A 23,591-nucleotide genomic window follows, 5' to 3' on the forward strand; every position below is an offset into this window, starting at 1 on the left:
CCATTAAGCTGCAACGACCAATGTCTGACCATTCTTAAACACCGACTGTATGGTACTGTATTTAGGGTACAACACTCTGAAGATCAAGAAGACTATCGGATGTACTAACGTAACATTTCCATTCCAAACTTGGAAACATCTCACATAAACACACAAACCTACCCGTTCCAATCCTGCCCCACCCTTGTCTCCCAAGCCCTGGCAGCTGGCCTTGTGTTTCACAGCGGATACTCACTCAAACAAAGTGGGAAATTATAGTAGCCATCAGCACACTTCTCGCAGTGATCTCCGTGGAAATTCGCCTTGCAGTGACAGCGGCCTGAGCCCTGTTCACAGCCGTCTGCTCGCTCAGGGTCACAGCTGCAAGCTAAGAGAGATGCACATTTTCAAAGGATCAGTCTCTCACTGTACTTCATATGTCTAACGGTCACACTGCATCTCAGGCCATGCTTCATGCCAGCTCATGGATTTGCAGTTACTCTGAAAAAGGCGCAGCCTGTCTCACATATCACACCTGATTGCTGGTTCCCATTGACCAGCCTCGTGGGCTGACAGAGACAAGAGAGACAAGAGAGAGAGAATTTTCTACCTGCTGTTTCACTCCCCAAATGAAGCCAGGAGCCAGGAACTACTTGCGGGTTTCTCACAGGGATGCAGGGGCCAAGGACTTGGGCCATCCTTTGCTGCTCTCCAGAAATTAACAGGAACAGAAGTAGAGCAGCTGGGATTTGAGCCAGTCCCTATGAGATGTCAGCACTGCAGGTAGAAGTTTAACCTATTATGCCACAGCACTGGCCCCAGAAAAAGCATATTTTTTAAAAGCTCTATTTACTTGAAAGAGTTATGTAGAAAAGGAAAGAGGCAAAGACAGAGGGAGGGAGGAAGAGAGAAAAACTGAGAAAATCTTCTATCCATCAGTTGACTTCTATGATGGCTGCAATGGCTGGGGTGAAAATAGGAGCCAGGAGCCTCGTCTAGATATTGCACGGTGGTGCAGGGGACCAAACACTGGGGCCACCTTCTGCTGCTTTTCACAGGCCACTGGCAGGAAGCTGGACTGGGAGTGAAGCAGCTGGGACACAAACTGGTGCTTATGTGGGATGCTGGAGTTGCTGGATCCCAAAATATGCATCTTTAATAACTAAGAATACTCTTGGAATAGATCAGTTCACACAGCTTTGGTTTTCAAATAGTAGTGATACAGTGAATTAATCTGAGGGTGGCAGTAGGTATAGAGGTGGATTTAAAAAGGAAGCAACATAAAAAACTCCTGAGTGGGCTGAAGGTTATATGAGCAACTTCAAAAAGCTCATGGAAAGTAGAATTAAAAGATAAGTACATGTTGGCACAAAAATTTTTAAATCCTGGAGCAGGAGTTTGGCATAGTGAATAAGATACCACCAGGGTCACCTGCATCCCCTCTCAGAGTGCCTGGGTTCTAGCTCCAGCTCCACTTCCCATCTAGCTTCCTGCTGATGCACCCTCCAAGGGGCAGTAGAGGACAACTCCCATAGCTGAGTCCGTGCCAACCACATGGAGACCCAGACTTGAGTTCCTGGCTCCTGCCTTCTTCCTGGCCAGTTGTGGCCATTCTGGGCATTTGGGAAGTGGGCCAGGGCATGGGAGATCTCCATTTCTCTGCCTTCCAAATACATGAAAAATTGTAAGTTGGTTAACAATCATTTAAAAAATTATTCTAAAATCAATGCCTAAATTTTTTCATAATACACATTTTCCAGAAACTTTTTGAGAATCTTGCATCCACGCAGAGAGAAATCCATAATCTGGCCTAAAAGTGGAAATTCCACAGAAAAAGAAAATGACATTTTTCTGTATAATGGTTATGTTACGGGATGACATGTCACACAATGAACTACACTACCCTACATTATACTACTCTATACTATCAATTAGTGGTTTTGTTGCCCAAGCCAAAATATTTAACTACTCAAATCCCTTATCTAAAATGAAGGTAATAATAGAACGTCTTAAATTTGTTATGACGCTTCAATAAGATTTCTGAAGGTATTTAGGCACATGATACATTTGGAGAATGACTAGATATTATAGCTATTTCAAACACTATGATTATTATTAGATCCTTATGAATGTAGTCTTAGCTTCTCTGATACTAATTGGAGTCACAGAAACACATGGAAGCACCAGAAAATGGGGGAACCAATGGGGTTTGCAAGCCTAGCATGTGACAGACCTAATGTGGTCATTTCCTAGGTGCTTTCAACAGTCCTTCATTTGTTCTTACAAAAATCCAAAGCTCAGATTATGTAGCTGCATGAGGTCACACAACTAAAAATGGAACCGCTATGGGAAGAAAGGAGTTTACTAATCAAGCAGAGGAACCCTGGGGGGAGAATAAATGCTTGAAATAAAATGTACAGATACATGAGCCAGTGCAGTAGCTCTGCCAGCGCTGGCATCCTGTATGGGTGCTGGTTTGTATCCCAATGGCTCCACTTCTGATCTAGCTCTCTGCTTATGGCCTGGGAAAGCAGAGGAGGGCCCAAGGCCTTGGGACTCTGCAGCCCTGTGGGAGACCCAGAAGAGGCCCATGGCTTCAGATAGGCTTAGTTTCCGCCATTGCAGCCATTTGGAGAGTGAACCAATGGAACAGAAATAGAAGATCTTTGTTTCTCCTTCTCTCTGTAATTAACCTTTTAAATAAAAATAAATCTTAAAACAACTTACGGATGCAGCCTTGGGGGGCATCAACTGGAACCCCAAAAGGGCGGTAGTAACCTTTGGCACACTTTTCACAGTTTATACCAGCTGTGTTGTGCTGGAAAGAAAGAAAAGATGCTTAGAAGAGAAGATCTTGGAGAAGCAGTCTAGGATCCCTTCTTTTGTGTTGTTCATTCAGAGAAATGAACAGTTGTCATTTCAAAGTCTCACACGCACACGCAAAGCATTGCTTTCAACATGGAATCTACTGGTTTACCATTAGCTTGAGGAGTGTTTTCCCATTGGAAAAAAAAATGAGGAAATTTCTATGAAGCAGACAGGCCAGGCTTTCTTCTCCATGCCAAGGCCTCTGTTTTCATGAAGTCTTGACATTTGGATGAAAAATAGAAAACTCAAGGCTCTCTGCCATTCTGGAGAACAGCTGAGTGGTTAATAAACCTCCCAGCCCAGGTTAACCCAAGGAACCAAAGGTTAAGTGCACAGCAGTTTATCTTCTCCAGTTTGGGAAGAAATGATACACATAGAGCTTCATCTCCTGTCATTCTAATTTTACCTATGCTTTAGTCACACGATCATTTCCCAAGCATTTCTATTGCAAGAATGGAAAGTATAGGCCTGGGTGTCATGCCCAGAGTTCATTTGAAAGAAAACACAATATGTAGTTCATGGTCACTCCCTGTAACTGCTATAAAATCAAATTACCCAACACACAACATTAGTTTCCAACAACTACACACGATAGATGGAGTTCAGTTCTTCCTCCCTCCCTCCCTCCCTCCCTCCCTCCCTCCCTCCCATTTCTCATTTGGAAATAATTAGGGGGACAGGGTTCTTTCATTAATGAAAGGAAAGGCAATAGGAAGTTAACAAGAACAAATGCAACACACTTTGATTCCCTGAAGAAGTTTGCATAGAAATACAAAGGGGGAGAACAATGACTCATTCTTTGTCCTCCTTTGTTGAAATTGATTTTATTCACTGTGGCCTTGTGTTCACTGCCACTCCTCATCCTGTGGGCTAACATCTGAATTCACTTCAACACTGACATCAAAACTCACCCTGGCCTTCTGACATGCACAGACACTGTGGGTAAACGTGGAACAGCTGGAACCCACCTTTCTGTCCTGTCAGATGCTAAATAACCTTCCCTTCTGGTGCCTGCCATTGCAATGTATCACAAAGGACTCAAGGTAACTTGGGATGCCACATCTTTCAACAGAAAATGGGAAAACAATCTCTAAAGTGGGCAGCCAGGCTTTCTCCTATAGCACAAGGTAGGGTTCATGTTACAAAGGAGTTAAACTTATAAGGCACAAAGAACAACACAAAGAACTGACAGAGAGGAATAAATCACCCTGCGGAGAGAATCATGCCTGTGGTGTGCCTTTCACTCTCAGGCAGTTCCATAAGATTTGCATAGCCTGAAGCAAAGATACATCATGGAAACCAGGGAAGTTCTGGTCTTGGTTGGGTGAAGGCGAGGATGACAACCTAGGATAGTGGGACTCCTTCATTTCTATAGAGGCGGTTCTGGAGAAGTAATCTTGATTGGATGGATTAAGACTTTGAAGCAGAATTCAAATGACATACAGCACCAATGGGATAACCTAAGCTATGCAAGATAAAGTGTGGAGTGAAAGATGAAATGCACTCCCACTTTGAGAGACCCCATACCATACTGGAATGCCTAGTACCAACTCCTCTTCTAATCCAACTTCCTGCTAGCACGGACCTGAGCGGTAACAGATGATGCTCAAGGACTTGGGTTCCTGCCACCCAATGGGAGAACTGAATGAAGTTTCAAGCTCCTAGGTTTGGCCTGGTCTGCCACTGGCTGTTGTGGGCTCCTGGGAAGTGAGGCAACAATTGGGAGATACTCTCATTCTTGCTAGCTCTCTCAAATACACCTATCCTTTTTTTAAGATTTGTTTTTTTTATTGGAAAGGCAGATTTTACAGAGAGAAGGAGAGACAGAGAGAAAGGTGTTCCATCCACTGATTTACTCAGCCAGAGCTGAGCTGATCTAAAGCCAGGAGCCAGGAGCTTCTTCTGAATCTCCCATGTGTGTACAGGGTCCCAACTGCTTTCCCAGATCACAAGCAGGGAGCCAGACAGGAAGTGGGGCAGCCAGGATATGAACCAGCACCCCTAGGGGATCCTGGCAGATGCAAGGTGAGGATTTAGCCACTAGGTTTCTGTGCTGAGCCCACATTATCTTTCAAATAAATAAAAATCCTGTTGGAATTCCAATTGTGATTATACTAAACTTATAAACAGGTTTTGAAGAAATAGTATAGATTTGTGATACAAAATCTGGATTACATGATGCCTCTCCATGTAATTTTTAAAAAGCTTTAATAAAGTTCTATTTATTGCCCCAGAGCACCTGTTACTCATCCCGATATCCACAGTTCTGCTCTCGGTAACATACATGTTTGTTTTCTTAATCTCTCTGGAATGATTTGAAATTTCTGGTGAATAGATGACATTCTATGGTTTTGTGGTTTTTTTGTTTGTTTGTTTGTTTGTTTTGCACTATTAGGGAGCCTTGTGGGGAGGGGTATTTTGTTTCCCAAATATCTTTTCTGTCATTTTGTAGAACTTGTTGTAGGAGGGAACATAGCCATGTTTATTTCATCAGCTTCTTATCCGCCCTGCCCCCAAGCTTTGTTTTTTTCTGTGTGAGAAAGACAAACAGCGTAGAAAGAGCGAGACCAGAAACATTAAGGATGCTTAGACTAGGCAAAAAGCATCAGGGTTAGATCCAGCTCCTGCCTAACACGTTTGGGAAAGCAGCAAAAGATGCCTCAGGTCCTTGGATCCTGCTCTCACACGGGAGACATGGAAGAACCTTCAGGCTTCTGGCTTCAGACCAGTTAGTTCTGGTCACTGGGGGCCATTTGGGAAGTGAACCAATAGATGGAGGATCTATCTCTCTTTGTGCGCGCATACGCGCATACACACACACACCCCCCTGTAGAAAGAACGCTCCTTTTTTTTCTGTAACTCTAGCTAGAAAGCAGAAATTTTTAATTTTAAAATTAAATTGTTAAATTTATTTTTTTTTAATTTCAAAAACAATGTTAGAGAGTGGCCTTCCATATGCTGTTTCACTTCCCAAATGGCTGCAGCAGACACTGGGACAACCCAAAACCTCTTTCAGGTCTCTCATGTGACTACAGGGACCCAAACACCCGGGCTATCTTTCTCTGCTTTTCCCAGGCCATCAGAGGGAAGCTGTATCAGATGTGGAGGTCCAACCCATTGCAACAAGGCCAGGGAAACAAATGAGTGGCATTAATGTTAGAAGAGAACTTACTCTATTTGAAGATAACAGGATTGCTCATATAGAAAAACCTAAGGCATTTGTAATAGAACTATTATAAAAATATGCAAACTTTAAAATAAAATTACAGGACACAAGGATAGTATGTAAAAGTTTTAGTCTTACGTATCAACAGCAAGAAAATGAAAATGGTCAGAAGTGGAGCAACTGGGACATCGGTGCCCATATGGAATGTCAACACACACAGGTGACTTACCCACAACACCAGCCCCTCTTTTTACTTTACAGATACCATCCCAATGTCTTACAGCCTCCACAGTTTCTAATGATGAGGCAGCAGTCATTGTAAAATGTTTTCCTTTGTGTGCTAAAAAGATTTTCATTCTGTTGCTGGTTTTCAGTAGCTTGGACCTGCTAGGTTCAAAGGTGATTTTTTTTGTGTGCTCACCTAAATTGAGGTACACTGAGCTTCTTCAATATTGCTTAATCTATTGCAAAATTTGAAGAATTCCCTGCCATTATTTCTTTACATTTTTAATTTCGTTTGCTTTATTTCTGTTTCTTTGCTTTATTTCGGTTTCTGCCACAGAAACCAAAGAAAATAATTGTGAGATGACTAGCACAATTACATGTGTGTTAGTCATTTTAGTCCAGTGTATTTCAAAACCTTTTCTTCATTTTTAAAAATATTTTTTTCTTTCTCTTCTTTGGAAATGCCTGATTTCTACTGATCTATCTTTAAATTTACTGATTTTCTATTATCTTCACTCTGCTAAAAAAAAAAAATCCAATGCATTTTTTTCATTATGTTAACTTTTGCTTTAGGTATAGCATTCTTATTTGGTTCCTTTTACAGCTTTTTACATCTCTGTTTATTTATCTTCCCATTAATAATAAGTATATTTTTATACATACTAATGAGTAGCTACAATAGAAATTTTAAAATCCACTCAATTCACCTCAGAATTGGTTTATAATAATTGACATTTTTTTTTCAGTTGTACACACTTTGAAAAATTTGGGGTTGAACCCTGGACGTTGTGAATGTTGTAGAAAACTGGCCATTTTTCATAAAGGAGATCTGTTTGTTACTAAGACAATTTGACTTTACTCAAATTGCAAACTTTCCCTCTTCAGTGATAACTCAAACATCAAATACATAAAGTTAGCTAAAGCCCCATCCTATGCACTAATTAAACTTGGGGAGAATTTCTACTCAGAATTAGGCATCTCCCATCCTGCCTTTTTTTCTGAATATCCTACTAACTACCTACAAGTTGTGGTTTCATAAAGCTCTCCACTCTATTTCTTCAGATTAGAAGAACTACAGATGTTTTAGCAGAATTTTAGCCACACTATATGGCACCAACTGCTAGGCAACATTTGGCTGAAGTCATTCACCCAGGGCTCATCTGACTTGCCAAGTGGTTGTAGCCCCCTTGGAGGATTCTCCAACTGTGTTTATTTGCAGCATCTTGAGATCATTGTTTTGGCTTTGCCTTTTCGTTTTAGGGATTTGTGTTTTCTCTCTCTCTCTCTGTGCGTGCTTTTCCCCATGGATACAGGGTTGTTGCCTATGAGGAGTAGAATCTGTGGAAGCTGCAGAAGCAGAGCTTTCTCCTTATTCTTGGCTTCTATGATACAGAAGTTGTTCATGTTGAAACAAATACTCAAAACAGTCAAGTGCTAAATCTGTTTCACTAAGAATGCAAAATAAGTAAGATGATTTTTACTAACTGAATATCTAACTTAGGCAAAGACACTTTACATTTAAATTGGAAACAAGTGCAATATTTCCAAACAGCATTTTAGTAATTTCAACTGCAAAAAAAAAATGCTTTTGTACAGCTACTATGAAAAACAAAAGCCAACTAAATTAGTGATCTTCTGGAACAACATAGCACAAAACTGGCAGGAAGAAGCAGAGGACATTAAAGGGCTCGGTCCTTCATCTGGAAGATTCTCCCCGCACGGACCATTGCTTCTGCGGCTCTCATGTGCTTCTGTGCTACCAGACAGCCTTGCAATGCTCAGCCTTAGGAGGATCCTCGGTTCACTACTCTCACTGATGAGCATGACAGCATGAGAGCTGGGGGCAGACCAGACCAGGCAGGTCTTACATGGCGTCATGTGAGCTGGATCAGGGGAAAGCCATACTGGATTGACTGTTCCTACTGGTGCATGCATAAGCCAGAGTGGGTTGGTTGGACTTTGCTGCAGCATCAACTGGCAGGTGCTGGCACTGGAAGCAAATCCTGTCAGGCTAAACTGCAGAACGACCTGGAAAGTACAAGATCCGGGAGTGGACCCATTAGGGAAACAGTGGGTACCTCCCTCTTTAGTGGCCACTCCAACTGGTGAGCAAGAGAACCAGGACTAGGGGCAGGCACGGCTAGACAGAGAGTGGCACCCACTGGCACCAGTGTGGGCTAAATAGTGGGGCTGTTTGGGTTGAACTAGGCTTCACTGCCCATTGACAACCATGAGAGCTGATTGGGATGTGGGGCAAGCAAGTCTGGAATCACCTCAGATAAAGTTTCTTTGGGGATCCCCCCAACTGAACCACTGGACTCAGAACTCCAACCATGGGGTCAATTGTAGGTTCCATGGTCTGATTGTGGAGTACTTGTGTCAGAGCTGGGCCTACTCATTGCCTCCGATGGAGCAGTGGACAGCATAACCAGGTGCACATAGAGGATATGGCAGTACATTAGAGCCTGCAGAGAATATCTGGTACCATAACAGAGGACAGCAAACAGAACAAATTGATCAACTACTCCAGCCAAGTGTTGGCAGTGAACATCTGGGCAAAGGGAGACTCTAAGGTGGACTATGTCAGTCACCTTAGTGGCTTCTGGAGAGCTTTCATCATAGTTAGAGTGGCAAGATACAACAGCAATTCAGAACTGTTAAACTATCAAAAGCACTTGAGCGGGACGCTCGAAGCATACCCCACAGCGGGGACCCTGGGATGGTTGGGCAGCTGGGTATGGTGGCATCTCCCCTCATCTCCCCCTTCTCCCAGATACAAAAACAAAAAAAGAGAATGTGGAAACAATGGCCTCACCCACTTTCCTCTAGCTATTGACTCTTTCCACCCAAATCAACTATGTGGAAATCATAAAAAATAAAATAACAATAATAATAATAAAAAGATCCTGGTTATTTCACTTTTGGCCAGAGCTTTGTGACTTGGGGAAAATCTGAAATCGACACTTTCTTTATTGACCATGACAAATAGTAAATGGTAGAAGGGGAGAAGTGGAGAATGGGGAATCTCTCCAAGGCTATGGAATCCTAGTTTCATATGAGTTGCAATTTTTCTAGGAACACTATCTTTTTAAGAGTAACATTAACAAAACATTCACATCAGGAGCACACAGAGAGGGTGGAGGGGACAGCATCTCTGATCTGGCCATTGCGGCCATCTGGGGAGTGAACCAGTGGATGGAAGACCTCTCTGTCTCTTTTCTCTGTACATCTGCCTTTCAAGTTAAAATAAATAAATCTTTAAAAAAAAAGAAAAACATATAGGAAAGAATGGCAATATCTACCAAATACACAGCATTTTGTAAGATTTGGCTAAATTTCTGTGAAACCATTATCCTATAGGAGGGATAAAAATTAGTGCTGCATCTTGGTGCTTGTGTCAGGCATCAATAATTTATCATGTTGCACTTCTTCATGGAGTCTAGATTCAGAATCTAACCGAAGTCAGAATTTAAACTCAGCTTGGGAGTCAGTATCTATTTTCTTGTCTTAGAGTCTTTCTACTACAAGGTGGGTAGCAGTCAGGGATGACAGCCGGAAATCATCTCCACATAGAGACCTAATAAAGGGCCTGCTGAAGCAGTTGGGCAAACGTCCCTCGGTCCCCTTTCCCTACAAGCCCCAAAGTATATCTAGCCAAAAAGGCTTTTTTTATGAGCAAAAGTGAAGAAATGGTCTAAGAAGTGAGTGTCTGTCACATATCACTTTGTTGACATCTTTTCAGGAGCTAGGCTTACTGAGTGTTCATGCAGTCTGGTGACACATCCATTCTGATTTCAACAGTGCCTCACCTGACAATTAATGCAGACCCCTCCACCTGCATAGACACCTTGAATATTCAGGCTCGCCTGCTGCTGCTCAACATCAGAGTCATAGTAGCAGTCATCAGCATGGCCGTGGCAGTTACAGGCTGAAAAAAAAAAAAGTATGCTGGGTCAGTATTTCATCATGACTTGGAGGCACTTAGCAATTCCCAGAGATGGCACTGCCACCTGTGGTGCCACCACCAAGTGTGTTCTGGATCACCAGGGTCACGCTTAGCGGAAAATTGTACAGATTGTCACACCCCAAGAAAATGTAATTCATATAGCTCCTTTCATTTGGTATTAAGGGAGATGGGTTTCTCTACCTTAAAAAAATTAAGGGTTATAACTGTAATTCATTAAGAAACACCAAATGTCAAACCAACTTCAGACACAAGGAGAATGTGATGATTGCTAGTGCTAACACTAGCCATAATAAGTGAGCACTTGGTGCCCATGAAAAACTTCATGGGCATCATCACTTAGTCTGCACAACAGCTCTCCAAGGTGGATACCCCATGACCCTTCTAGCTAACAGGGGAAAGTTGAGGATTGGACAGGTGGAGAGATGTGACCACAACAGCACAGCTCAGGAGGAAGCGGGGCAGAATTCTGACCTTGGTTGGATTTCAGAACCGGTGCTTTCAGCCAGTATGCTAAACTTTCTATCTCAATGCTGTGATGCTGATCCATGGGCAATGACTTTACTGACTAGCAAAGCAAAGCTTATCTGCTCATTCTAAGTCCTGTGCTGACGTGTTTCATTGGCAGTGCAGTATCTTCCTCAGGACCCAGCAAGTGCTTCAAACCATAGAACAACACTCTGCCAGCAACAATGATGTCAGAGTTTTTAGTGATTTTGGAAAATATCTGAAAATATCACATGAAGGGGGGCAGCATATAATAGAATAAATCTTAAGTGCCCATAAAACACTAAAACACTCAATAAAATGTCAATAGTGGTGCTGAATGTTCGTGAGGTGTACCTGAGCATTCTTTTTAGACAGCACCCAGAACTTCCACAGTATTAGTGCATCTCAAAACTCCCGTGGAACTCCTTGTTGGAAATAGTGCCTATTCAAGTTTGCCACTTGTAAGAGCATCACTCTCATCCCCTAACAGTTATAGAATCACAAGTATAACATTGTTACTCACCTAAGACAATAAATTTGGATCCAAATGCCTTTTATCATAAAAAAAGACATCCATCCCCAACTGCTAAGAATATTCAGGAAATCAAGCCATAGTCTCTAACCCTAATAGGCAAATGTTGCAAGAATGTTCTCAGCAACAGGAATAAAACTGGAGCTTCCCAAGAAGATTGGTGTAAAAAGAAAATCAGTGATTACATGCCTCAGGGCCTCTTTGTTTAAAACAACCATTTTCATACCTTCTATCACACCCATATCTGTCTTTTCTCCATCCTCCTCAAGTCCTCTCCTTCCTCCCCTCCTTGATTCTCACACCTCTCTGTCCTCTCTGTTCCCAGGGACCTGTTTAGACAGTAAGTACACCTCCTTCTCCTAACAGTTAAGTCTTCAAAACAGTTAAAATTGCTACCCAGCATCACATATTTCCTACCTAAGATTCCTAAAATAAGTGGTCAATGGGGCCAGCATGTGGCACAGGGAGCTAAGCTGCTGCCTGTTAATACCAACAGCCCATAGTGGAGTACTAGTTCACACCCAGACTGCTCCATTTCTGATCCAGCTCCCTACTAGTATACCTGGAGAGGCAGTGGAAGATGGCCCAAGGGTTTAGGCCCCCTGCTACCCACGTAAGAGACCTGAAAGGAATTCCCAGCTCCAGGTTTTCACCTGGATCAGCCCCTGCCATCTGGGTAGTGAGCCAATTGATAGAAGATTTCTCTCTCTCTGTCTCCCTCCGTCTCTCTCTCTCTCTCTCTCTCTCTCTCACACACACACACACATTCAGCCTTTCAAATAAAAATAAATAAACGTTTTCTTAGAAATGAAGAAGAGGCCAACATATTAAAAGCTCCAATCCTTGCACATCTGAATGGCCAATGCATAGTGATAATGTTTACTGTCATTCATTTTAATCTCATGTCTATATTTTGATTCGGAGTATGGTGCCTTTATCTCCAGGCTGAGATTTTTTCATTATAGTAGCTCCTCCTTAGCTGATTTTTGCTTTCCATGGTTTCAGTGACCCACGGTCAACTTCTGACCAAACATAGTAAATGGAAAATTCCAGAAATAACAAATTCATAAGGTTTAAATTACATGCTATTTCAGTAACATAGCATCCTAGAATGTCCTGACCAGGACATGAATCATACTTTCTTCATTGTCTCCAGGCTGTATGTACTGCCTTCCCATTAGTCATTAGTGACCATTCTAGCTATCAGATCAACTATTGTGACATCACAAAGCTTGTGTCCAAATAATCTTTATTTTATTCAGTAATGGCCCCAAAGTGCAAATGATGCCGACAATTCAGATTTACCAATGGGAAGTTAGATAGCACCCCTGTATAAGAGAAAAGCTGACAGTTTCCACTTTATCACAGGGGAAAAAACCACAGGAAAAATACAGTAGGTCCAGGGTTCAGCACTATCCGTGGGTTCCAGGCAGCCACGGCAGTTTTGAAATATTTTCCAACCACCAAGGGGTACAAAAGACAGAACCGAGTCCATAAGACTGACACGATCCCAGCCTCATGAGCTTGTGGAATCTTGCCATGAATCACTAGGTGAGCCTGGGAAAACTACACAGGGGTCCCTGCAGCCGCAGCCGGGCACTCACCTTCACACTCATTGCTCTGCTCCCAAGCAGCCGGCTGCCAGCGCTTCTGGTTGTACCCCATGCAGCAGCGATCACACGTCTCCCCACAGGTGTGGTGCTGGCATTCACACCGGAACCTGGTCGTGAGAGCAAAGCATGTCTCAGTAATCAAAAACTTGCATTGATCAGTTGATTCTGGATGAAATACTGACACTTGAACAGTGGCCCAGCTCATCCCTGGTCCATTAACTGAGCAACTGTGGGAAGACAGCACTTGGCATATGCCATCTCCAGTCCCCCTGTCCTGTACTTTAGTTTTATTTTAAAGATTTATATTTTTGTATTGGAAAGTGAAATACACAGAGAGGAGGAGAGTTACAGAGGAAGATCTTCCACCCATTGATTCACTCCCCAAGTGGCCACAACAGCCAGAGCTAAGCTGATCCCAAGCCAGGAGCATCTTCTGAGTCTCCCATGCAGGTGCAGGGTCCCAGGAGTTTGGACTGTCCTTGACTGCTTTCCCAGGTCACACACAGGGAGCTGGATTGGAAGTGAGGCTGCCTGGATTAGAACTGGCACTCGTATGGGATCCCAGTGCACACAAAGTGAGGATTTTAGCTGCTAGGCTACCACACTGGGCCCTTTAGTTCCATTTTATTGTCCATGAAACTACAGTTCAGATGTATTAAGACAATGGTCTCCAAGGTCAAGGTGATGAAACTTAAGCTTGACTTTGGACAAATGAACAAGCAAGTGCTGTGTTTCCTGCAGTGTGTTTAATATGTTGTGTTTTTTTGTGTTTTTTGGTTTTTTACTAATATCTGGAATCCTGTGGAAAACAACATCTGCTCAAATTTAGTGCTCTCATTTGTAGTCACATGGAGATTTACCAAATTCAGAAGACAGCTACTAACAGGACCTAAGAGAATGCTGCTCCCAGAGGCTGTCCCAACACCATCCCAGGGCCAAAGGCTGACATGACTCAGCAAGACAAATGACTAAATATCTGAAAAAGCAGGGAAAGCATCTGGCTTAGTGGTTAAGATGCCCTTTGGGATACTTATATTCTATACCAGAGTGTCTAGGTTCAAGTCCCAGCTCCACTTCTAAGTTTCTGCTGACGAGCATCTTGGAGGCTGTGGGTGACAGCTCATGCGGTGACCCAGCTTCCAGTGCGTTAGGGCTCTACTCTCCTGCAGTCAGGTGGAGGTAGAAGAATTCCCAGAAATAAGTCTTTGCTCACTACATGTTGGTCAGCAGGTGGATGAGCCCTCGCGGTCCCCCGATCCCTGGAGGAGGGGCAGCAACAGCTTCACTGGCCAGGGAGGAGAGCTCCAAAAAGCATACCACACACCTCGTAGGCTGGTAGTGGGCAACTCTGTCTGAACACAGACCCAGGCCCAAGGCTGTGAACCTGAACCTGACGAAAGGAAGGATGTATCTTAGACACATGCTACTCTTGGAGATTTGTAGACTCTCTAAAACCCACAGAAAAAAAGTATTCATGTATCTAGTATCCAATCATTGCTAGCCCTCGGAAGTATCCCTCTTGTAGTGGTAGCATGGCTGTAGACAACTGGTGACTACCCAATATTTGAGACCTACATATTGTATGTAAAATGTTAAGAAAACCAAGAAAGGGTACACTTATGTCATAGCAGCACACTCCACAATAGCCAACAGGTGGAAGCAACTCAAGTGTCTCTCTGCAGATGAATGGATAACAAGATACACACCATTTCAGCCTGCAAAATGAAATTCTGACACCTGTGTAACATCTTGAGTACATTATGGAAGGTGAAATAAGCCAATCACAAAAAGACCCCTATGACAAAGCTTCACTTCCTTAAGGGACCTAGGATAGTTGAACTCACAGAAATGGAAAACAGAATCCACAGCCTAGTGGGGGTGAGTGGGAAGCTGTGGGTCAGTGGACACAGTTTCATTTCTGCAAGATGAAAGAGTTTTGGGAGATTGGTTGCACACAGTGTGAATTTACTTCAAAGAACTGATGTGTGCACATAAAATTATTAAAGTTATACACTTTATTTATTTTCCCACAACTTACAAAAAAAATTGAGTATTTGAAAATGGATACCCCCCTGGTCCTATTAAACCAGAAGTAATAAACTTCAGTTCTCTTGCAAACTGAACTCAATTGCTATTTACTGCCTGAGGAACCATCTTGTGGGAGATGAAGTAGCTGCATCTCAAATCATCTGTAGCGTGCTAGAATTGATTGATCATGTCTGCTGTGGACCCTCGGGGATATCTGAAAGGAAGGAAGGAGCACATACTACTTTTTTTTTGATCCTAAAACATTCCTGTGGAGGGCAGGAACCTAGAAATATTTAAGAAACATCCACAAAGACACTCAGACTTAAACATAGCAAAGCTTTTAAGTTGCACACTGTACTTACAATTCTTCAGAATTATTTACATTGCAAACTTCAGCATGGCCATTGCAAACACAGCGCCCACCAATGCTGATATCCTTTATGCTGTAGTAATACTATAGTAAAACAGAAAGCAAAATGAAAGTTTTACCAAAAAGCAGCATAATCTTTCTCTTCCTAACCTCTAATCCACATCTGGGTTGACCTAACTCCTGTTTTATTCCATCCTTCTTAAAAAAAAAAAAAAATCAGAGTTACAGAGAGGAGAGATAGAAAGAAAGAGAGAAAGAGAGAGATCTTCTATCTGCGAGTTCACTCCTCAAATGGTTACAACAGCTAGAGATGGGCCAGTCTGTAGCTGGAAGCCAGGAGCTTCTTCTGGGTCTCCTATGTACATATAGGGGCTAAGGCCTCGGACCACCCTCCACTGCTTTCCCAGGTTATAAGCAGGGAGTTGGATTGGAAATGGAGCAACTGGGACTAGAATTGGTACCCATATGGGAAGCTGGCACCGCAGGTGGAGGATTAACCTGCTGATGACGCCGTGCCGGCCGCTGATCTAGCCCCTTAAGTCATTTCTCCTTACCTTCTTAACACACATGGGAACCACATTTGGACATAACTTGTCTTCCATCAAATTTAATAGCATGATGCCAAATGTTCTCATTAAAAAAAAAAAAACTCATATGCTTTAAGGGACATTTTTCTTGAACCATCATATTCATGGGGCAGGCACTGGAACACATGTATTCCAGATCACAGTGCTGATGCCAGCTTCCTCTTAATGAGCACCTTGGCAGCAGGTGGTGGCTCGGATCGAGTCCCTGCCACTCACATGGGAGACCTCAACGGAATTCCAGCGTCCCTGCTGCAACCTGGCCCAGCCCAGTGACTGTGGGCATCTGGGGAGCAAAACAGTAGAAGGGAGAGCTCTGTTTTTCTATCATTCAGATTTAAAAAAAAAATACTAAAAGGAACACCTGTAGTTGTTAGAAAGGGATTAGGACCTCCAAGTCTTTTTTAAATAAATCTAGATGTTAGACATTGAACATTGTTACTTATCAAAACCAGGATAGGTACCAGATATTTCCCACGTACCATGTACAAAATACTGCCCCAGACTGCAGAAATGGACAGAATATTAGCAATGATAGTGCAGAGAGAGCCCCCAAGGAAATGGTTGCTGAGGTCTTGCTAGTTCATGGCTACAAAAGCCAAAATTAAAGTCAAAAGTGGAAGCTCCCAAAGGACAGAGCTAGAAACAGACTCAGCTGAGTGAAGACTGCCCCTGAACGAGGCTGTTAACATGCACAGCCCACACCATGAGGGGGACCCTCTCCAGCATGCAGGCGCCTATCAATACCCAACCCCCAGCCAGCTGCCTTGCTTCTCACACTTAGCAGCAAACTGTCTAGGATTAGGAGAGGAGTGTGGGGGCTATTACACAATCTTGCTCATGGAGGCCATGTTGACAGGGAGCCGCACACCTGCCAGCCAGGGAGGCCTGGAACTGCCAGGACAAGACGGTCTTTGTGTCTTCATGGTTGTTGTTATTTTCATTGAGCACAGTGGTCTTAAAGAGCTCTATTCATCTGGGGTTGGACTCTGTTCCCTATTAAAAACTGTTTGGGTGTCAAAACTTCCCAGCCACACCTTACTATGAAGCCCTTAACAAAGCCCCTGGCAAATTACAATTCTGGATGAAGGTACCAGGACCAGCCCTTGGCAGTTTGGCAAGGGACACCAGAGGCTTTGGTGCTAACCAGGACAGGAGCTTCTTTCTTCATGTGTGCTAAGCGTAACAGCAAGAGTGAGAGCAAGCATGAGTGGCACAGCATTAGCCTCTAGCTAGCCTTACAGGAACCTGGTATTCTATATTTCTCCCCTAAAAAGCAACTCAGATTTGGAGAATCAGGAATACATACATTTTGTGCTTCATAAAACTCGACTTAATGAAAAAGCTTATGTTTGCCTAAGTGAGAAGCAGTATATATGGATATGAATGCAAATGTTGCAATTTCAAAAAGACTGCTTGCATAAGAGATGAAGTACCCAGAACCTTGCCATAGTTCAGCAGAAAGTCCCACTCTCGCTTGTAAATCTGTATCCTCAGACATCCAACCCCATCTCCACAGGCTCAGGGGCTTAGAGAGAGTAAAGCAGATGGATAACGTAGGAGATGGGCCCCTACACCCAGGCTGAAGACTGTGCTTTGCCAACAATGCTCAAAACTGTAGCCAACCTGACATGCTCCCATGTTCCTTTCCAAGAGCTCTGACTTCCCTACCAAAACAAAACAAGACAAAACAACAAACCACACTTGGGGAGGTGTATAGACCAGTGCCAGGCATCTTCCATTTACCCTTCCAGAGGCTGGGGCTGAGCTATAAATGCTACAACCATGGACTTTCTGGCTCTTGAGTTTCCTGTTGCATTTGGCCAAAGGAGCCCGTAGCAGGTGCTCAGAGTTGGGGAGAAGAGTGAGATATCCATGACTGCTGCTTCCCTCTGCATCCAAGACACCAGGGCAGTGTCCTGACCCGTGACAGCAATAGGTGTGCAGGCAGGGCATCCACATGCAGGGAGCACTCATGCTCCCCTATATCTATGTTCTCCCCTACTTTAGCTGCACAAGATCACTCAGTCTGCACATCTAAGTAAGGCAGAACCTCTGTATGTTCTACCCTCTCTGTTAACCAAGTGTGGGGGATTCAGAGGTCTCTGAGACCCAAGTCATGGTTGAACCATTACCTGCAAAAGCCTAGTTCCCTGAATGACGATGTGGAGTCAACCTCATCTGTTCACCCACAGTGGACCATGATGGTATGAACAAGAAACAGGTGGCATAGCACATAAAGCTGCCACCTACAACACCAGCATCCCATATGGATTCGAGTCCCTAACTGCTCTACTTTTGATCCAGCTCCCTTCTCATGCACCTGGGAAAGCAACAGAAGATGGCCCAAGTGGTTGAGTCTTGAACCCACATGGCAGACCCAGAGAAAGCTCCTGGCACAGCCTGGGTAGTTGTGCCCATGTGGGGAGCGAACCAATGGAGAAAAGACCTCTCTGTCTCTCCCTGTCTCTGTAACTCTGTCTTTAACATAAACAATAAGTAAATCTCTGAGAAAGGGAGGGGAAGAGAAGGGAGAGGATGGGAGGAGAAGGAAACGGAAGAGAAGTAGTTGTTGTTTACTTTGTCTACCCTCTGAGACTTAATCGCTAGCTGTAACAGCCCATCCAGACTAATTTGAGGCTGCCAATGATCATTTGCCTTTCATCTTCCTGAGGATAATGATTTTCCTTCACAACAGCCGAATTCCTAATTAATTACATATAGTATTTTTGACAGAATGACCCCCATGCTTATGCCATGACTGCCTATAAAGATTACTTAAAAGACTTGAAGGTAATTAACTTGTTGAGCAGAGAAAGCCACAGAACAAAGACAGCTTCCAGCCACTCAGCCACCACTCACCCGCCTCGTGACTGTGGGATCCCGCTGGGCTTTGGAGATGAGGTGTCCGAGAAGGGTGTTGGTTCGAAGGAAACGCAGCCGGATGTTTGTGGCCTTAGTGAACTCCCTCAGGGTGGGAGAGAAAGTAAAATTTTTTGCTCCTGGACGACCATTTATCAAGGACACCACAACCTAAAACATGACACACACATACACACAAATGAGGAGAGGTTCTTTCATCCAAATTGAGCTTGCAAGGAACTAAAAATAACTCCGCTGCCTCAAAGCACAGGGTTTCTTTGAGTCATTAGTTGCCTGCAGGTGTTCTCGGGCCTTGTAAATCCCTACAGCCATCCTCACTAGCTTCCTTTTCCCTCTCACTTTCTAGCCCCAAGTCGTCGTGGCAGTGGGCCTGGCACATAGGCTCCCGGCTGGTATGGTGTTCTGTTTCCCTCACCTGTCTATCCACTTTGCGACCCCCAGGAGACAGATGTCACCCAGCCTTGCCAAAAGGGCCTGGGTATTCGTGCTACCATCACCTCTCACCCCTCACTATTTCCAGGAAGGATGGGTGAAGAGGTGGGAGACCCATTTCCTAAAAGGTGATCTTAAAATCTGGACCTGCAACCCTGAATCCCAATATCTTGGGAGATAATTCAATTCAATTCTCAAACAGAGAATCCAACCTGTGATTGTTTTATGGTCCAGCCTTTGCATGGGTTTCCATCCTGTCCTATGTTAGATTTTTGTGAAACTACAAGTTTCACAATTATGCAAAATTGGACGTCTTCATGTTCATCCCTGAGTCTTTTAAACCTCCTCACCTCACCGTTTTCCAAAGGCACGATTCGGGAATAGTCCGTCGTACAGAGTACATCATCGTCCCGGGTGAGACCTGTATTTGCCTCCTTTCCAAATTGTTCCAAACAGTCTCTCTTAGAATCTAGGAAGAACATACTTTAATATCATAAAATTCAATACTACCTTTTATTATAAATCTCTTTTTAAAAGTCCAGGTTTTCTTAAGAAAATATGTAAGAAGAAAAGAGAGAAACATTTAAAACTTTTAAACAAATGCTAAGAATGAAGTTTTTCTTCTACATACTAAATCATCCCAAGCAATTTGACCTTCAGCAGCAACCTCTGGACAGGCAGTGCCAATTCCACTCCGCTCTTGAAGGAAATTTACCCTCTAAGGAACCTTTGTGAGTAAGTCCAATGCCTTCAGAAGCAAAATTCCTGTTTCTCGGAGTTCCAAGACCCTGACATTCTTCTCTCAGGAAGGTAACAAGAGTCACGGTAAGAAATGCCCAATGCAAGATCTGTGAAGATGGAACTTAGCACCTAATTACATCAATGAGGGGGAACTGGGAGTGGGCCACTGCAGCAGGTTTAGCTGCCATGCAAAACACCTGCATCCCATATTGGTGTGCCGGGGATCAAGTCTTGCCTCTGATTCTGATCCAGCTTTCTGCTGATACACCTGGGAGGCAGCATAGAATGTCGCAAGTACTTGGGTCCCTGCCACCATGTGGGAAACTCACACGGAATTCCTGGCTTCAACTTAACCCAGCCTTGGCTGTGGTAGGCATTTGGGGAGCTACCTAATTGAAGATCTGTGTCTCTCCTTCTCGGTCACTCTGCTTCTGGAATAAATAAATACATAAAACTTTTTTAAACAGACAAAAAAAGGGACTGGAGTTATGATCCAGTGACAGCTACGTTGCTTTCGCTGCAATATTGGCAAGAATTGTTACTAACAATAGAAGTTTTCCTCTCAGTTCTGCTCCTGGTATCCTTGGAATTATTTAGCACATTCTTGAGAAATTAGCATGCTCTGAGAATAATTTGCAGATGGGGGAGGGGAGGGGATTAGAATTAATCCTAACTAGCTACAGTCAGAGCCTAATTTTCTAATTAAATCCATGGTCTTGATTTGTTGCAAAGAGTTAAAGCCCCAGCATTACTTACGAGCAAAATATTGCCAAGGTGAGTATGTGTTTCCAAAGTCCACAGATCTTTCCAAGACCCAGAGATCAGGACGAGGAGAATTTGCGAATTTGATTAAGACATAGGCCACTTGAAAGAGCTGATAAACAAAAGAGATACCATTAGCAAAGTCTCAGCAGTCACAGCTTCAATCATCTCAGTGATGTTGACTCCCAAAACACATCCAGAGCTAACCCCTCTCCCAAGATCCAAGCCTCCCTCCCTTCCTCCCTTGTTTCCCTCCTTCTCTTTCCTCCTCCTTCCCTCCTTCCCTCCTTTCCTTCTTTCCTTCTTTCCTTCCTCCTTTCCTTCCTTCTTTTTTAAGATTTTTTTTTCTTTTAAGTCAAATTTTAGAGAGAGAGAAAGAGAGGTAGAAAAGGTCTTCCATCTGCTGGTTCACTCCCCATATGGTTGCAACAGCCAGAGCTGATCCCAAACTGGGATCCAGGAGCTTCTGAGTCTCCCTTATGGGTGCAGGGTCCCAAGGTCTGGGGCCATACTCTGCTGCTCTCTCAGGTCATAAGCAGGGAGCTGTATCAAAAGTGGAGCAGCTGGAAGACAAGCCAGCACCCATTTCAGACACCAATGCCATAGGGTAGAGGATTAGCTTGTACCATGAGCCAGTCCTATATCCTTTCTTTCTTTCTTTCTTTTTGAAAAACCCAAGGAATGTCTTCATTGTTAGGCTAAATTTTCACTCAAGGCCATTATTTCTGTCCATTGAACAACTCTTCCTGGGTGCTTCCAAGTTTATCACATTCAAAACTAAATACATCATTCATGTGTATTCACTAAATACACACCAACTTTGTCACATCTTAACCAATATGCCTTTGAATTTCAACCCTCCTACACAGCATCTTCAAGTTTATACATAGAGATGTCTGATGGCAAGCAATGGTAATCATGTGTGAACCCTTCCAAGGTCAAGAGCCAATAGTACAGGCTGGAGTGTCTCTTGGGGCTGTCATAACCCTCAGCTCCGGGTGTTGGAGACATTACAGCCCTGTGACTGAGAGCTGAACAGCGGCTTGGTCAGGCGGTGGCACCTCCTCCCTTGTGCTTCTTCCATTGGTCTTCCTTTTCCCAATTGCTCTCACTTTTCTAAATTTTCTTCTCCCTCACCACTCCCTTCTTCATGGTCAGAAGGAGGCAAAGGCACAAAAAAAGAGATGACATGGAGCTTGAGTCTTGCATTCTTCATCTCCCAGTCTTGAACTCCAATGTGCCTCCGTGGGGACCGCACAGGGTTCCTAGCAGTTCTTCTCCCATCCCTTTCCCTTGAAACTCAGCTGGCTTAAATTTTGAACCCTGAGATTTCAGGATTCCCAAAGGGCCTGGGAAGACAAGGAATGGAGGGTGTTAAACAAACCTTTATCAACATGTTAGTGAGAAAGATGATTCATTCATCAAAAGCCCTAGGACCCCCGAATCAGATCTCAGGGTGACTTTCTAAGGAGGATTCCCAACCTTCCCAGGCAGGTGCTTGGAGTCACTTGAGCAAGTAGCTCTGCTAGGCAGTGGCAGGCGCACACTTGTACCCTGAGGGATCCTTGGGTTTCCTGGAAATTCTCAGGAATAAGGGAATGTCATCTTTCCTTATTTAATACATACCAGCAAATAGTAAGAGTCATACATTTTAAAAAAAGTCTGAGAGCTATTCACTAATGTAAACATTCCAAACACCAAATAGAAGTCAGAATCTCCATGGCAACATTTGTTGAATTTTAGGGTCTCAGGATTCCTTTACGTTAAAAAAAAAATTACCAGGGAACCTCTTTTTGCTCAATCTCATCTCATTCCCATGTAATATCCTTGAGGACAAGAGTAGAGAATGCCTGCCCTCAGGCTATATAAGACCCATGAAATCATTTGATCTGGCCCTGTGTAGACAACCTCAGGAGGGACTCAAAATTTATTAAGTGTATAGCAGGCACATTTTTACGGTTTTTAAAAAATTATTTATTATTTTATTTTGATAATCTTTACATAGTTGATTAGGGCACAAAGGATCAAGAGCTACAGGAAAGTGAGTAAGACCATTGTTTTCACATGATTTTTTTTTCTAGGAATAGGGCAAGGAGTGAGATAAAGGGAGAAGCCCCACCCAGCCTCCCACCCATTCCAGGGTCCCCGATGTGGGGCATGATCCAAGGGAACTGCTCAAGTGGTTTTGACAGTTCAATAGTTCTGAATTGCTGTTGATTTTGCCATTCCAAGCATGATGAAATCTCTCCAGAAGCCACTGACCGACATAGTCCACCTTGGAGTCTCCATTTGCCCAGATTTTCGGTGCCAATGCTTAGCTGGGGTAGTTGATCCATATGTTCTGTCTTCCGTCCTCTGTTGTGGTACCAGGTGTCCTCTGCAGGTTCCAATGCACTGCCATATCCTCCATGTGCACTTGGATTTTCTGTCTACTGTTCTTCTGTTCTGTCTACAGTAGACAGAAAATCAAGGTGCTTTGACACCTGCACTCCATGGTTAGACCATGGAACCTGCACTTCTCTTCATGGTTGGGTTTCTCAGTCTGGCAATTCGACTGGGGATATCCCCAAAGAAACTTTGTCTGAGATCATCCAAGGCCTGATTATTGTGTGTGCATGCTAGTACAGATCTGGCACAGCCCATTGCCCCAATTAGCTTATGCATATACTGGTGGTTGCAATTGCTGGGTCAGTTCTGTTTCCAGCCCTGTCTTCCACACGAACCAATGGGTGTTGCAGTCAAGCCTGATTCTGCCCACCTCACACTCAGCCCTCACACAAACCAATGGGAGCTGCAGCCTAGTCAGGGCAACTCCCCAAAACCCCCACCAGGCCTACCTCCTGCCCTGGTTCCCATGCTTGCCAGTATGTACAGCAGAGACTAGTCCAGTCTGTCCCACACATCCCATTCAGCTCTCATACATGTCAATGGGCATTGAAGCCTAGTTCAATCCAG

General features: G+C 43.7%; 1 protein-coding gene across 1 annotated transcript in view; it reads right to left on the bottom strand.

The window, feature by feature from the left end:
* The window catches only part of LAMA3 (laminin subunit alpha 3), a 216,580-nt gene that overhangs the window by 149,251 nt on the left and 43,738 nt on the right, over window positions 1-23,591 (bottom strand). Inside the window, exons 3-10 of the mRNA XM_058676778.1 lie at window positions 20,631-20,748; window positions 19,484-19,602; window positions 18,681-18,851; window positions 15,227-15,318; window positions 12,828-12,943; window positions 10,048-10,166; window positions 2,707-2,797; window positions 236-367 (exon numbers count right to left, since the gene is read on the bottom strand). Coding sequence (XP_058532761.1) covers window positions 236-367; window positions 2,707-2,797; window positions 10,048-10,166; window positions 12,828-12,943; window positions 15,227-15,318; window positions 18,681-18,851; window positions 19,484-19,602; window positions 20,631-20,748 — 958 coding nt within the window. The remainder of the gene's footprint in view (window positions 1-235; window positions 368-2,706; window positions 2,798-10,047; window positions 10,167-12,827; window positions 12,944-15,226; window positions 15,319-18,680; window positions 18,852-19,483; window positions 19,603-20,630; window positions 20,749-23,591) is intronic.

The sequence above is a fragment of the Ochotona princeps genome, chromosome 18 (genome assembly GCF_030435755.1).
Source record: "Ochotona princeps isolate mOchPri1 chromosome 18, mOchPri1.hap1, whole genome shotgun sequence".
Lineage (NCBI taxonomy): Eukaryota > Metazoa > Chordata > Mammalia > Lagomorpha > Ochotonidae > Ochotona > Ochotona princeps.